Raw genomic sequence first — 16884 nt, 5'->3', positions numbered from 1 at the left:
CTGTCTGTCTGTCTGTAGTCTGTGTATGTCTGTCTGTCTGTCTGTTCTGTCTGTTCTGTCTGTATGTATGTCTGTCTGTCTGTATGTCTGTCTGTATGTCTGTCTGTCTGTGTCTGTTGTATGTGTATGTGTATGTATGTGTTTTGTATGTAAACAACAATGAAATGCCAACTTACAAAACAAACCTCTGAAAAAGACACAAACCCAAATGTTGGCAATCAAAAATCGGATGAAATAGAAGCAACATCACAATACAACTTCAACAACTAACAACCAAAAAGATATAAAAATCCTAGCAAAGGATATTATGTAAAAAAAACCATGCTTTTTTTAAAACCCCTATAATAAAAGAAATCATAAGCTCAAAACAACAAGCTACACAAAACATAAAGTCTAACCAACACAAGATGTAGAACAATATATGCCATCAATCACAAAAAACAATAAGGGTATTCATGAAACACGTGTGCAAACTTGCACATTTGCACAAATGACTATCCGTATTATTTAGAAGTGAAAATTTAGTTTAAAATTATCAGTTCAAATAGGCGATCAAATGCATCAGTGTTGTGGAAGTAAAATCCCATACAATTTGTGACAAATTCAATGTAAAGTCGAAAATGCACAGATTGCACAGTTTGCGAGGCTTTTGAACGTTTATATGAAAACCCTTAATATGTAATAAAAGTAGTCGTCATTGTAGAATTCCGAAATTTAAATTTACGGCTAAGAGAGACCCATATATAATACACCACTGTTCACCAGAGAATGAAATATCATTAAAAATGTAATCAAACAATACGGATCCTACACAATATATCACAGATAATGAAAAGCTTCTATTAAGAAATTAATGCAGAATTTCCCGCAATTATACAAAGTATGATTCCAGAGCAAAAACCACATATAAAACTGGGACACTGAAGATCATTCATCCTAAAATGATGATAAGAAAAAGGAAACAATATTGATCAGTTAAACATAAGCCACAACGCCCAATCCACTACCATAGCATAAGAAAGAGTACAAATACAATTAAATATAAAGTTACAATTAAAGATAAAATTTAATTTCTTTAAGAAACATGGAAACACTGAAACACTCTGAAAATCCACTTTAATAAAACCATACAACAAAAATAATCATTGTTCCTCTAAATGTCAAAGAAAAGTGCAAGCACAAAACAAATATTCACATATTGCCCATCTGCATCATGAGAAAAAAAAAAAGAAAGTAGAGCAATCAGGCATCTACATAACATCAAAATACATCAACACATCGCATCATATGTCAAGAATTACAAGTTTGATACCAATGTAACATACAAAAATCAAGAAATCAGGACACTATCACAAACCATAAAATAGTACACTGCAAGACATTGAATAAATTTGCCAACAAAATCCAACCATGAAATACTCATCATGCGCAAGAGTAATACAAATATATAACCAGAAACAAATTTCACAAAAAAAAGATTTCAATTCAATAATACCTACAGAATCAAACAATTACAAGCGAGTTCTTGAAATAGCTTCATTCTATATGTATTAGCAGAAAAATCAAATATTCTCAGGGAAATAGGCAACTTATTATAAGTTTGCGCCACTCTAACAGAAAATGAACGTTCCAATATCGGAGTCAGTTTAGGTATTTTCAGCTGTCTACTCCTAGTAGATCTACAGAATTGAAACAAACTAATTAAATATCCTAGAGTCTGCAATTTATATGAATTATAAAAGTGTAACAAATTTCTATATTTATAAATTCCATAAAGGAAAACCACAAGAAATCTGAGACATAAGACGAAACATGCTGTGACATTCTAAGGGAATATAGGTACCTAATAACTCGATTAAAAGCTAACCTAAGTTTTCTTATGACAGCCAAAGGTACCAGAAAATACCTCTAAGGCATACAAAAATATAGGCATTATCAGTGCATGAACAACTCTCTTTCTAACATGAAAAGGCAACAACAAATCTAAAGTAAAATAAAAACAAAAAACGTAAAGTAAAATTAATCCAAGAAATAACAGTGTTAACATGACCCTCAAAGCTCAAACCAGTATCAATAATTACACCAAGACACTTAAGTCTATCAACAAACTCTATCATTATACCATCAAAGTTAACTGAAAAATTGTAAAAAAAAATTGTACATTTACCGAAAAACATTGCCTTAGTCTTATCCGTATTTATAGAAAGACGATTATCAGTAACCCAATTCAAAAGCAGTCCAACAGTAAAGTTAATCATACTTTGCAAAACATCAGAAAATACAGCATCTCCTTTGAACAGCAGCTGAACATCATCCGCAAATGAAAATGGAAGACACATATTGCTAGAAACCACACTGAAAAGATCATTCATAAACATAATGAACACATATTGCTAGAAACCACACTGAAAAGATCATTCATAAACATAATGAAAAGTAGCGGACCAAGAACAGATCCCTGCGGAACCCCACTATAAACTGGCAGCATTCCAGAATTACGACTATTACAATAAACATACTGCATTCTATTAGATAGATAAGAATATATTAGCCTACAAGCTGATCTGGAGAAATCATAATATCTATGCAACTTATTAATTAAAAGCAAATGATTTACTCTATCAAAGGCTTTAGCAAAATCCAAAGATAATAAAACACAAATACCTTTTCCAGAAAGATTACTCCTAATGTTGTCAGTTAAACCAAGAAGCAAGGATGTTGTACTTTTATTGCACCTAAAACCCGATTGACAATCATGAAGCAGTTGATTTTCATCAATATGTTGAACAAGTTGATTCTTCATTAGATGCTCAACCATCTTTGATAAGATAGGCAATAATGATATAGGTCTAAATTCATCACGACCAATTAAAACACTGTTCTTCCTTATAGGAATAACCTTAGCAATTTTCCATAACAATGGAAAAGTTGAAGTAGTTAAAATCATATTAACTAAATGTAATATATGATTACCAACTAATGGCATTAAAAGTCTAAGAAACTTGAGCGTAAAACGATCATAACCAACAGCAGTTGACTTTATCAGATCAAAGGCATCAAACATTTCATAAATATCTACAGAACGAAAAGAAAATCCATCATATGAAATACCGGAAAAATCTACAAAGCCATTAGAATCAACAGACTGATTAGAGGAGAAAGCATCGTTTAAATCATCAGGATCAACATCATTATACTTATCAGTCCCATCCACAACCCCATTCCTATTCAAAATAGACCAAATCTTCTTACTGTCACCATCTTCGAACAATGCACTATGCGCCCTTCACTTATATTTTCTAATAACTGACTTAGCCTTATTTCTACATCGACAGAATATTCTCCAATTACTTTCATTTCTATTATGTAAATATGCCCTATAGGCCAGGTCTCTAATTGACAAATGATAACCTATTTCAGGCGCCTTAATCCAATCATCACCATGAGTACGAACCATTCGCCGTTTTAAAGGAACAACAGAATGTAACAACTGCATATTTTCATTTCAAATTCCCAATTCCTCATCAACATTATCAGTTAAATACATGCTACCAAAGTCACAATCCAACATCATGGCTTCCAATGAGGTCATGTTGACTGCATCATAATCATAGAATTTATAAAATTGTGCAGCAACCTGTCGCGGCACCTTAAACGACAAAAAAATTAAAGAATGACGAGTTATTCCCGGACACTGAAATTGGTCAGATTTCTCCACCAAATCCGGAGAAGACACCAAAAAAAAATCCAATAAAGAAGTTGAATTATGACGAACATCAAAATGAGTAGGCATTGAATTGTGAATAGGAGAAAGATTTAAACCATGACAAATATTCCTAACTCTCAAAGACTTTACCGGATCAAACAAATTATTATTAAAATCACCCATAATAACAATGTTTGAATATCGAACAAGAATGTCAGATATTTCACCCTCAAGTGAAGCAAAATCACCATGAGGAAGATAAACTGTCCCCACTAAAACCTTGACATCACCAAAAACAACTTCAACAAACAGACACTCAACTACTCCATAATTTTGACCTATATATACAACTCTATACTCAATATTCCTAGAAATGTAAAGAGCAACACCACCACCCCTACCACATGGCCGATCATTTCTAACACACACATATCCTGAAATATCAATGACACTAGTGGAAACTGTTTCCCTTAACCATGTTTCACTTAAACCGAAAACATCTAGAAATCCACCATCGAGCAGACGTTTGATCTCTGCAAATTTAGTAGAGTTCGGATTTAAGTTAAAGCTTGTACAATTAAGGTGGGCCACATTAAAATTTCTATTGAAAACAGATAGTTGAGATCGTAATAAGCTATTGTCACTTACAACGTAACCAAGATTATCTCGAGCAGACATGACAAATATTTAAAAATGTAAAAATGCTTAAAAAAAATAATTAAAAAGAAAAAAATAAATTAAATTGTTATATACAACTTCCAAAATAACAATCAATATTATAAAAAAAGAAACAAAATATAAATTTTTGAAAAAGGAGACACAAATGCCACTCAATTTACATAGATATAAATAAATATATGTATGTGTACATTAAACAAATTTAAAAACGCCAGTAATTATGAGTTAATTGCAATAAAAACTTAAAAAAAAGCAAAGTGTACATAACATACACATGCATACATACATACAAGCATATGCATGTGTATATTAAACAAATTAAAAACGCCAGTAATTACGTGTTAATTGGAATAAAAACTTAAAAAAGGAATGTGCACATAACATACACATACATAACATACATACATACTACATACTACATACATACATACATACATACATACATACTACATACATCACATACATACAATACATACTACATACATACATACATACATACATACATACATACATACATACATACATACATACATACATACATACACACATACATACTACATACATACTACATACATACATACATACATACATACATACATACATACATACTACATACATACATACTACATACATACATACATACATACATACATACATACATACTACATACATACATACATCATACATACATACATACATACATACATACATACATACATACATACATACATACATACATACATACATACATACATACATACATCATACATACATACATACATACATACATACAACATACATACATACATACTACATACATACATACATACATACATACATACATACATACATACATACATACATACATACATACATACATATATGTATAAAACAAAAAATACTGCGTAAATGGAGGGACAAGTGTGCAATAAAAATACTATAATAAAAATAAATTTAAAACACAATAAATAAATATAAATAAGTAATAAATACGAAAATAAGGAAACGAGATCAATCATAATAAATAACAAACAAAAAAAAAACGTTATGTTGACAAAAAACTGGGATTGGAAGTATTAATTGGAGAAAGTGAGCAGTTATTTAAATCGCCAAATAGTTCAATACATTGATTATAAGAGAGCAACTTCACCGACCCATCATTCATTGTAATGCTAGCTTTCGGAATATCATAGTTTTTGAATTTATATTTAACAAATTTTCCTTCATTTCTCAGCCTCCGACATACAGAAATCAACTTTCTTGCTGCATCAGTTAAATGATCATTTATAATTATTTTAGAATGAACAGAAGAGGGAATGACATCACTTAGCTTTATGTTTCTAGCTTTGTTGTAATTAAACATAACAATATCCCGAACCTGAATTGAATTAAACTTTACCAAAACAGCTTTACCGCCAGCAAAATAAGTGCAATGCTGAAGATCCGTATCCGATACTGACACATTGCACAAAGAAAAAATTTTTCTAACAGGAGTACGAAGATCCTTAATTTTTTTAGGCAGCCCCCAGATAACAACATTTGCTCTATTTAGCCTTCTTTGCAATATACTCGCCTGAGTTTCAAGTTTAATTAATTTGCTATTGGCCGCATTATCAACCACTTTGACTACATCGAAACAATGTTTCAAATCAGATTTTATCAGTTCTACATCACAGATTGGTTGAGAATTTGATAATTCAGAAAATTTCTCATTCAATCTCTCTTTCAGATATACTTTAAAACTTTATTTTTTAATAAAATACTATGTTGTTCTAAGGAAATGTCGGCACATTTTATATGAAAGTATTCACCACAATAAGCACAACCAACACTTCTTTGGGTCTTGGTAACATTTTTGTCACACTGTGGACATTTAAAATTCTCACTGTGTGGAGCCATAGTACAATTTTAAATACACTGCAAATCCCAGCCCCGATATAAACAACAGCAGATGAAACAACTGGTGTCTCAAAATTAACCAAATATGTACTTTGAAGAGTAGCCAAACGGAAGAGACGTGTTGCAAATAAATGAGTACTCCAATAAAAATCCAATCGGGTAACACAGGCTTTTTAAATGATTATTCCTTGTGCAAAAAGTAAATAAACTGCAACCAATCAGTAATAACACCAAACACTAAACAGTGCTACCAATTACAAGCTGTTATTGTACGTTGTATTGTATTTATTTATTTTTGTTTGTTTACTTTTTTAACAAAACAAAAGCGCACTCAATAAATAAAACTTTTATTAAACAAAATGTTCTTTTTTTAGATTATTAGATACAAAATGCTACTTTAAAACATAAAACTTTTTAATTTTTAATTATTTTTCTTAGCACAAAAACTTTTGCTAATTACTCATGGCAGCGTTGCCAGATTCGCCATGAGTAGTATTAATTTAAAATTTTATGTGCATTCAGAACAAGGTAATTTACCTTTACCGGTATCACTCAGATTTGTAGAAAGTTAGAAATGTAAAATCCTCTAGTATTGAAAAATAAAGTTTGTATTCGACTGTGCCGAAATTAAATACCCACCATCAAAATATTGTAATGTATTTATATTAATATCAGCATCAATGTGATTTTCAGAGGAGGTCCAATTAGGTTTTCTTGTGTCAATTTTGGTCCAAATTTGCAGCCCAAATAGAATGAGTCTTCTAACTCGTATTTTCAGCTTACATACACAGAATGTGTATACTTTTTGGGTCGGTCTACGACCAACATTTCGATGTGTTAACAAGTAAGAAGTTATAGTTGGGCGAAGCCTACCATATAATACCCTACACCAGTTATAAAAATAAAATGTGATTTATTGTTCATAATAAAGCATCTAAGTTGAATTGTACCTTGCCTCAGATATACTATAGCTATTTTTTGTTGAATAAATTTAAGTCATATTTTGTTTATATTTAAGTCATATTTTGAAGGGGGCTTTGTATAGGAGCTAGGGTCAAATGAGGCCGTATTATCAAAAAATACATCAGGGTCATGAAGGCTAGTATAGAACTTGGCTTTGCAGCTTTTTGTCGAGATACGAGTATATTGAACATAATTATGAACTTAAAAGACCTATTCGGGGGGTTCAGTTGTATGGGGGCTAGGGCAAATATTGGCCCTACACTAAAGTGGTGTAGGGTATAAAAACGAAGTGAATAAATAAATTTATATGTGCTATGTGTATGGAATCATACCACTTTAAAAAATAAAAGGTTCAAATATGTATAAAATTAGCTCTGCGGAATTTTGTTTTGCATGAGTTGAAAATAAAATAAGATCGTAATTTTCAAATTAATGAAAATTATGGCTCAAAAAAAGAAAATAAAAACAGTTTTTGAAACAAATCCTGGGATTTATTTTGAAAAATCCCGGGTTTCGGGATATCCTAATCCCGAAAAAATCCCGGGATTTATTTTACATTTTCTATATGAGAAAATTAATATTTTTGCCAACATTTTTGCATTTGTATTACATTATCTTAAACAGAACATTGTTCTTTAAATCATTGTTATGGAAATTTTGACAAATCGCGATAATATTGCATGTTATAGAAAACTTTTATATAAAAATTATTAAAATAATTTTTAGCCCGTTTTTTGCAGTGGTCATCAAATAATTCTCTATTAGTTAATTTCTCTAAGACTAAGGCAATACTTTTTGGTAGTACTGGACCTTTGTTGAATATTTTAATTGGTGGCGAGAGAATAACATTTGTCGACAATATTAAATGCTTAGGTGTATATATTGACTATCTATTGAACTTTGAGTGTCATGTTAATAATGTATTTGGTAGAGTTTTGTGAAGTATGCGCCGAATATATTCTAATATAATATATTTACCTTGTCAGATAAGGTATAAATTGGCTTACGCTCTCTTGATGCCACATATATTTTATGGTCTTGAGGTGGTGACTGGTACTGTATCTTGTGTAACAACTAAGCTTAATCGTCTAGTTAATATTATAGTGCGTTATGTTTATAAAGTTCGTAGGTGGGTTCACATTTCGGAATTTGTGAGAACATTCTTGGGATGTTATTTTAGACACTTTATGGATATACGTAGGTTACTCTTTTTTATAGAGTTATTAAAACTGGCTTGCCTTATCGCCTTTGTTCGGAGTTTTCCTTCTCACACTCTACTAGAAATCCCCAAATTATTACACCTAGAATCAGATGAGGTTTGTTTGAGCTCTTTTATTGTAAAGGTAGCTAGAATTCGGAATTATTTACCTTTGGATCTTCGCATTTTTTCTTATTCTAATAATGCCTTTCGCTTGAAACTGTTAATGATTTTTTCTCAAACTGGCTGCAATTTAGTTTCTACAATGATCAACCTGAAGAATTATTATGGGTTAATGTTTTATTTTGATTTTAATAGACTTTTGTAATACTCTAAGCTGATAATCTGTTATTTGCTAATACTTATGGGACTCTTATAATTTTTATAATTATTTTTAAAAAATCATTTGGCTGGGGAGCCAAGTAGTTATCTATTTTATAATGTAGAGATAAGTACATATGTAAATATATATTTATTTGGGTATTACATCTGTAATATGTATATAATTATTGGCCTTGAAGGCTTTTTATATTACTTTGAATAAATAAATTAATGTTTCTTTTTAAAAATAAGCAGCACAATAATTTTTAAGTCTCACTTCAATTTTTGTGAACGCAGCTGTATATAAATTATTGCAAAAACGTTCGTGTTTTATGAACAATGAATATTCATGTACATTCTGAAGGAAAAAATTATTTGCTTTTAATTTTCCAATGTAGTGCGCAAAATGAAACTATGCTCATTCACTTAAGAAAATTTTGCAAAAATATAGGTATAAATAAAAATAAATAAAAAAATAGAAGTTGTTTATTTTGTTTTTTTTTTTTTTTTTTCCCTTACAACTGCATTTAGAGTTGGAAAACAACCAGCCAAGTGTAGAAAGGAATGTATAAAAAAAAAAAAAAAAAAAAAAAAAAAAAAAAAAAAAACTCACTGTTATTGTTGGTGTTTTGTCAAAACTTTAATGTTTTGTGAAAGATGCGTTTTGAATTCTTATTGAGTTTAAAATAATTCTTTCATAAGACATTTCTAGTTTTCCTAGAATATTGGGAAAGGTTTCCTGATGAGCTGGCTTAAGCAACCGGCGAAATGCGCATAGGAACTAGCTTCCCCACCATCAATACATTACAGTGAATTTATTTAAAAATTGGGGTTGAAAGCACGATAAGAAACTCTTTAACTTATTTGAAAAAATAATAAAAATCCCGAAATCAATTTTTAAATTAAATTTGCAAGTGCCCGTGCATTTAAAACTGAATACCCTATTCTGTTGTTTTTATAAACAACAAAATAGAAGTTGTTTATTTTGTTTTTATTTTTTTTTTTTCCCTTACAACTGCATTTAGAGTTGGAAAACAACCAGCCAAGTGTAGAAAGGAATGTAAGAAAAAATAAACTCACTGTTATTGTTGGTGTTTTGTCAAAACTTTAATGTTTTGTGAAAGATGCGTTTTGAATTCTTATTGAGTTTAAAATAATTCTTTCATAAGACATTTCTAGTTTTCCTAGAATATTGGGAAAGGTTTCCTGATGAGCTGGCTTAAGCAACCGGCGAAATGCGCATAGGAACTAGCTTCCCCACCATCAATACATTACAGTGAATTTATTTAAAAATTGGGGTTGAAAGCACGATAAGAAACTCTTTAACTTATTTGAAAAAATAATAAAAATCCCGAAATCAATTTTTAAATTAAATTTGCAAGTGCCCGTGCATTTAAAACTGAATACCCTATTCTGTTGTTTTTATAAACAACAAAATAGAAGTTGTTTATTTTGTTTTTTATTTTTTTTTCCCTTACAACTGCATTTAGAGTTGGAAAACAACCAGCCAAGTGTAGAAAGGAATGTAAGAAAAAATAAACTCACTGTTATTGTTGGTGTTTTGTCAAAACTTTAATGTTTTGTGAAAGATGCGTTTTGAATTCTTATTGAGTTTAAAATAATTCTTTCATAAGACATTTCTAGTTTTCCTAGAATATTGGGAAAGGTTTCCTGATGAGCTGGCTTAAGCAACCGGCGAAATGCGCATAGGAACTAGCTTCCCCACCATCAATACATTACAGTGAATTTATTTAAAAATTGGGGTTGAAAGCACGATAAGAAACTCTTTAACTTATTTGAAAAAAATATTTCTCTCTTTTTTTCTCAATTTCGTTTATGAAAATAAAAAACAAAACAATACATACAAGAATTAAATCAAAAACTGTCCTTTTCGTACATGAACAGGTGATAACGCATTTTTTCATTTACGTGAACATGAGTGATAAATTAATGAATATTTGGTACACTGGTAATTAATATTTAATTATTTTCTGAAATGATACCTACATTGTCTTTTCAAATATGTACACAGTGTTACCATATGTCAAGTTTTCCCTTTTTTTGGAAGTTTTTTGAGATTCAAAAAAGTTTTCAAGTTTTATGCCAATAAAAAAAGTTTTTTGAAAATTTATACAGTTTTTCAGTTTTTATTAGTTTAAAATAAAAAAACAATGTTTACCATTAACAAAATAATATTTTATACCATTAATATGCGAGATATTCCTAAAAACTGAAAAAAATTGACCGGTGTTGATGACCTTAATCCCTTAGAATAGACGTTGAGGACACAATGCACTTCGACCATATTGTAGAGATTTTGTGCAGCCCATTGGTTCACCATACTAGGCCAAATTCGCGCATGAAGATAAATGGATTAATCGGTGAGTGTTTGAAGATATCATCTGGGTCTGGGTAAGACAAAATCTTCGTGTTTCGAGTTCCCAATGACGGGTAGTTACAAAAGTTCAGAGGTTTCCTCTTGTAGTACACAGAATCTACATAGATTCATCATGACATTTCAAGTGTAAATTTATGGTGTCTCAGACCACAATATCCAGTAATTCCTTGCTACTGATGTTAAGGAAAAGTTCTGTACCAATTATCATTAAGCTATTTAAAATTCCTCAATTTGCTCATTTTTTCACTAATTTTTCTTGGGTATTTTGTAATTTTAGTACAAAAAAAGTTTTTTTTTTGTTGAAAAAAAGTTTTTTTCATAAAAATAAAAAGTTTTCTTCAAAAAATATATGGCAACACTGTATGTACATAAAAATTTGAATATAATCGGTTAACCGGTTTTAAGAAAGTTGATAAACGAAAACAGTCCGATCATCCCGAAAACCGGTTTTTGAAGAAAGCCGAATCGATCTCCCTAATATGAATCACATAAAAAATCGATGCTATAACTCATAAGAATTAATCGTTTGAAACCTTATGATAAATACTAAAATAAAATACTATTAATCGATCAGAGTTAACGAACTTTCGGCCACCTTCGAACTGTAACAACAATAAAAACAAATGATCATTCAATATTTTTTTGTGGCATTTATTCTTTACTTCCAATTTAATTTAAAACAAGTAAAATTATAGTCGGGCGTGGCCGACCATATGATATCCTACACCAATTGCGAATATTGAATGTGATTAATTTCAATAATAAAGCATTTCTGTTAATCTTATATAGGTTCCAAATAATGTCTGTTCATGTTCGATTGTATGCTGACTAGGAGAAATAAAAGACCGATTTCAATCATTTTCAACAGCCAACGTCAGTGGATCCAGAAAATAGTGTGTGACCCATTGTATGTGACGTAGTTAAAAGATAAACGGCCGAAATCGGAAGGTCCGGATGTGTGAGGGCTAAGGCAGAAATTGAGCCGATCCTTATAAAATGTGTTTTTGGGAATTATATATATACATATATAAAAATCAATGTGTGTTTGTTTGTATGTTTATATGTTTGTTTGTTTGTGGGTTTATATCTTTGTATGTTTGAACGTTATAGACTACTAAACGGCTAAACCGATTTTCTTCAAATTTTCACAGCACATTCCTGTATGTCTGGCAATAGACTACTTTTTATTTCCGATCATGGCGAAAAATGACAGTGTTATTTACAATTATATTAAACTTAGTTGTTCCAATTTTTGGGAAGATAGTAGTATATTTATAGTAGTTATGACTAAAAGGCCCAAATCGGTAGGTCCGGTTGTATGGGGGCTAGGGCAAAAATTGGTCCGATCCTTATAAAATTTAATGTCGACATTTATGTTTATATAAAATCTATTTGTGGCAAATTTCATCGTGATACTAGTGTTTATAAGTGAATTGTGGACATTCAAGTCATTTTCTGAAGGGAATTTTGTATGGGGGAAAGGGTCAAATAATGCCCGATCATTATAAAAATCGACAGTGTTATTTATAATAATATCAAACTTAGTTGTGCCGATTTTTGGAGAGATAGTAGTATATTTGACAAAGTTATGAGCTAAAAGGCCCAAATCGGAAGGTCCGGTTATATGGGGGCTAGGGTAAAACTTGGTCCGATCCCTATAAAATTTATTGTTGGGAATTATGGTAATATAAAACTCATTTGTGCCAAATTTCATCGTGATACTAGTGTTTATAAGTGAATTGTTGACATTCAAGTCATTTTCTGAGGGGGACTTTGTATGGGGGCTAGGGTCAAATAATGCCCGATCTTTACCAAAATAACTATAATTATTAAGACATATATAAAACTAAATTTTTCCAATTTTTGTAGAGATAGTGGATCATTTAACATAATTATCAGATCAAAAGCCCTATTCGGGGGGTCCGGTTGTATGGGGGCTAGGTGAAATAATGGACCGATTTCAACTATTTTCAATAGCGTTCGTCCTTGGACTAAGAGAAGTGCATGTTCCAAATTTCATCGAATTATCTCAAAAATTGCGACCTGTAGAGTGCGCACAAGGTTTACATGGACACACAGACAGACGGACATAGCTTAATCGACTCAGGAAGTGATTCTGAGCCGATTGGTATACTTTAAGGTGGGTGTAAGACCAATATTTTTGGATGTTACAAACATCAGCACAAACGCATAATACCCTCCCCACTATAGTGGTGTAGGGTATAAATACTTTTGAATTATGAATATGATAAGTGTTATTATTAAATCCAAAATTCAAGTTTTTTACAGGAATGTAATTTTTTATAAGGGAGTAAATATTTTTTTTATTCCATAAATATGTACCGTTACTTTTGTCCAATATGCTTTGACCGACAAATTGTAGTTCATTTGTATACATATCAAATATTATTTTCCGAACACAATAATTTGTAATAAAATATTACAATAGTTGAATTTTTAAGAGTGCGTACTTTCGACATTTGCTACAATTAAAGTAAATTAACTCTATATAGATTGATATGTATTTATTTTCACTTTTCCCAGGCGACCCTTCTGACAGCCAGTCAGTCATTTAATGTACTCACACCATTGTCCTTCTTTCCATACATAAAAGGTTTTATGAGTTTAAATTCCTTTACGTATTATTATATGGTACGTACCTTTAATACAACAAAATTTACATTGGCCATCATTATTTTTCGACTAACAGGAACGTTGAGAGAACGAAAAATTATGCAAATCTTTGATATTCGATTGTATTTAAGTCTCAAAGGTAGTTTGCAACTGCAGACTTATTTTTTAATAACACAATCAACATTGAAACATTTTCCTTTTTTCTAAGCCTTGTCACAACCACAAAAATCTTAAAACATTTTTAATATTAAATAAACACAAACACGTTCATACTTGTTTCTTTAAGGGAACATTTAATGTTAACTTGAAAACGAAAACAAACAATTTTTCAGGAATTTTATGCAGATTTTTCTACTTAACAACAAAAAGTTCTGTTTTTTAGACGAGAGAACCAAGTCTATTCAAAATTATTAACGGCGGCACTATTCTGTTTGGCGACTTCGGCACATTGTGGCATGCAACATAGTCAGCTAAAATTTAATTATGATTTAAAATCTATGTATACTCGGTTGTTAGAATTTAAGCTGCAGGTCCACACCAAGCGTATTACGCTTCTTCGCATTCTACGCGGCTGTCAAAAAAGTAGAATCAATGTTGTTTTGTATGCTATAAGCAAACAAAAGCGTAGGATGTCTTGACGCGTAGAATTTTTAAAGTAGATCTACTTTCTACTTTTGTAGAGCGGGAGGTCGAAACTACGCGTCTTCGCGGCAAAGCATTTCGTTCTTTTCATATTTTCTTTGCATCCTATGCATCAAGCTACATGCTACGCTTCTTAAGCGTCAATTATTTGCTTTATTTACAAAGAACTTCGCGTTTTTTAAGTGTTTTAATTATATTTTCACAATTTAACTCGTTTTAGTTTATTAAAATTGATAAATACATATAGAAAATAGAATATAAATTTTCAAAATCAGCTGACATATTCGTGCGCCGCTTATGACGCTTACAGAAATAGAAAATATATCTACTTAAAGGTGGAAGTATACAACACGCGTTGGGGCGGCAACGCGTTATACATTTTTCAAAATTTTCGCGCTTTATAAGCGGCAAGTTACACACCACGCGTCATTTTGATATTTCTTTTAATGATTTTTGAAACTATTACTGTTTTAAAAACCCAAATTTTAAGTTTTTGTGTATATTTTAATATTTTGCTTCTATTGTTTTAGAAATTTATTTAATTTTAGTTTATTCTTATTCTACACAAAACCAAATACAATCCTGATCAGCAGCTGAAGCGTCAAAAGTTGAAATTTGGTGAACTTTTCGCGGCAGGCGCGTTACAAACTACAATGTGTAACTTGTTAAATGAAAATACACTATTTCAACTTTTTTAGACAGAAGCCAATAACGTATTGCCGCGTAAAACGTATGTTGTGTACATCCACCTGAAAGGGATTTCTACGCATTCTACGCGTCAAGGCATCATACGCTTTTGTGCTTGTAAATTGTAGCACACAACAACATTGATTCTTCTTTTTTGACAGCTGCGTAGAATGCGAAGAAGCGTGGAACGCGTGGTGTGGACTTCCAGCTGAAGCGTCATAAGCAGCGCGAATATGTCAGGTGAATTTGACAATTTGTATTAAATTTTGAATGTGTATTATCAATTTTAATAAACTAAAACAAGTTAAATTGTGAAAATATAAAAAAAAAAACGCGATGTTCTTTATAAATAAAGCCAAAAATTGACAAAATTGACTTAAGAAGCATTGTATGTAACTTAATGCAAAGAAGGTATGAAAAGCACGCAATGCTTTGACACGAAAACGCGTAGGGTGAACCTCCAGTTTTACAACGTTGGCAGTAAAATGTCTAACAACAGTGTCAACCTACAAATTTTGACTTGCAACGTTATCAGTAATTCTTGCAACGTTATCAGTAATGCTTTTTTATAAGTTCACATGATTGTTAGAAATATTCTGCAAATTTTACTGACAAAGTTATAAGATCTGACAACCGTGTATCACAGCTTAAGGTGCTATTAGACGACATGTACTTTACATATGGGCAATTTCTATCACGTGACCCAAACTCAAAAAATCAATTTTATAACATTTCGTACTACTATTGGATAGTAGGCGCGACACAAATTTTTAGCGCTATCGGTCCAGAACTGCCGGACTTAAGATGAAAGTACACAAAACGCGTTGGGGCGGCAACGCGTTTTACGCTTTGCAAACTTTTCGTGCTTTATAAGCGGCAAGTTACACACCACGCGTCATTTTGATATATCTTTTAATGTTTTTTAAGACTATTACTGTTTTAAAAATCAAAATTTAAAGTTTTTGTATATTTTTTAATATTTTTCTTCCATTGTTGAAGAAATTTATTTCATTTTAGTTTATTCTTATTCTACACAAAAAATACAACCCTGATCAGCTGCCGAAGCGTCAGAAGTTGAAAGTTGCTGAACTTTTCGCGACAGGCGCGTTACAAACTACAATGTGTAACTTGTTAAATGAAAATACACTATTTCAACTTTTTTTGACAGAAGCCTATAACGCGTTGCAGCGTACAACGCGTGTTGTGTACTTCCACCTTTGGAGGGAGTCAAACAAAGTTGGACATTTTGGTCAAACAGGGTTTTATTCAAATGCGTATAACTTTTCACCTATTGGTCCCAGCAAAAAATTTCCAAAGGAGTTCAGATAGCTATTTCTTAAATTTTTCCAAAAAAAAAAATAATTTTTTAAAATTTAAAAAAAAAAAAATTTAAATAATTTTTACTTTTTTTTTTTTTTTCAAAAAATAATTTTTTACAATTTTTTTTCAGAAAATCCCCATTTTTTTGCTCAAACGAAAGCTTAGGTAATTTACTTTAAGGTCTTTATAGTCCCATTATGGGATGCGAGTGGGATATCTATCAAAAAATATATTTTTTAACTTAAGAATAAACATTTTTTAATATTTTTCCCCCCATTTTTTCAAAATGGACGTTTTTGTTTTCTTTTTTTATACCCTCCACCACCATCAGTGGTGATAGAGGGTATATATAAGTTGTCATTCCGTGTGTAACACCAAGAAATATTCATCTGAGACCCAACAAAGTATATATATTCTGGGTCCTTATCAAATTCTGAG

The 16884-nt window shown here is 31.0% G+C and overlaps 1 protein-coding gene across 1 annotated transcript in view; it reads right to left on the bottom strand.

Annotated features, from left to right (window-relative positions):
* The window catches only part of LOC119602386 (slo-interacting protein 1), a 118111-nt gene extending 103478 nt beyond the window's left edge, over positions 1-14633 (bottom strand). Inside the window, exon 1 of the mRNA XM_037953881.1 lies at positions 13824-14633. Within this exon, the coding sequence (XP_037809809.1) occupies positions 13824-13856 (33 nt within the window). The 5' untranslated portion in view covers positions 13857-14633. The remainder of the gene's footprint in view (positions 1-13823) is intronic.
* Positions 14634-16884: the final 2251 nt, after the last annotated feature.

This window comes from Lucilia sericata, unplaced genomic scaffold, assembly GCF_015586225.1.
Source record: "Lucilia sericata isolate MDLA Ls3-8-SP2 unplaced genomic scaffold, ASM1558622v1 Contig000225F_arrow, whole genome shotgun sequence".
Lineage (NCBI taxonomy): Eukaryota > Metazoa > Arthropoda > Insecta > Diptera > Calliphoridae > Lucilia > Lucilia sericata.
The sequence above is the reverse complement of the archived record's forward strand: the minus strand, read 5'-3'. Positions and strand labels throughout refer to the sequence as shown.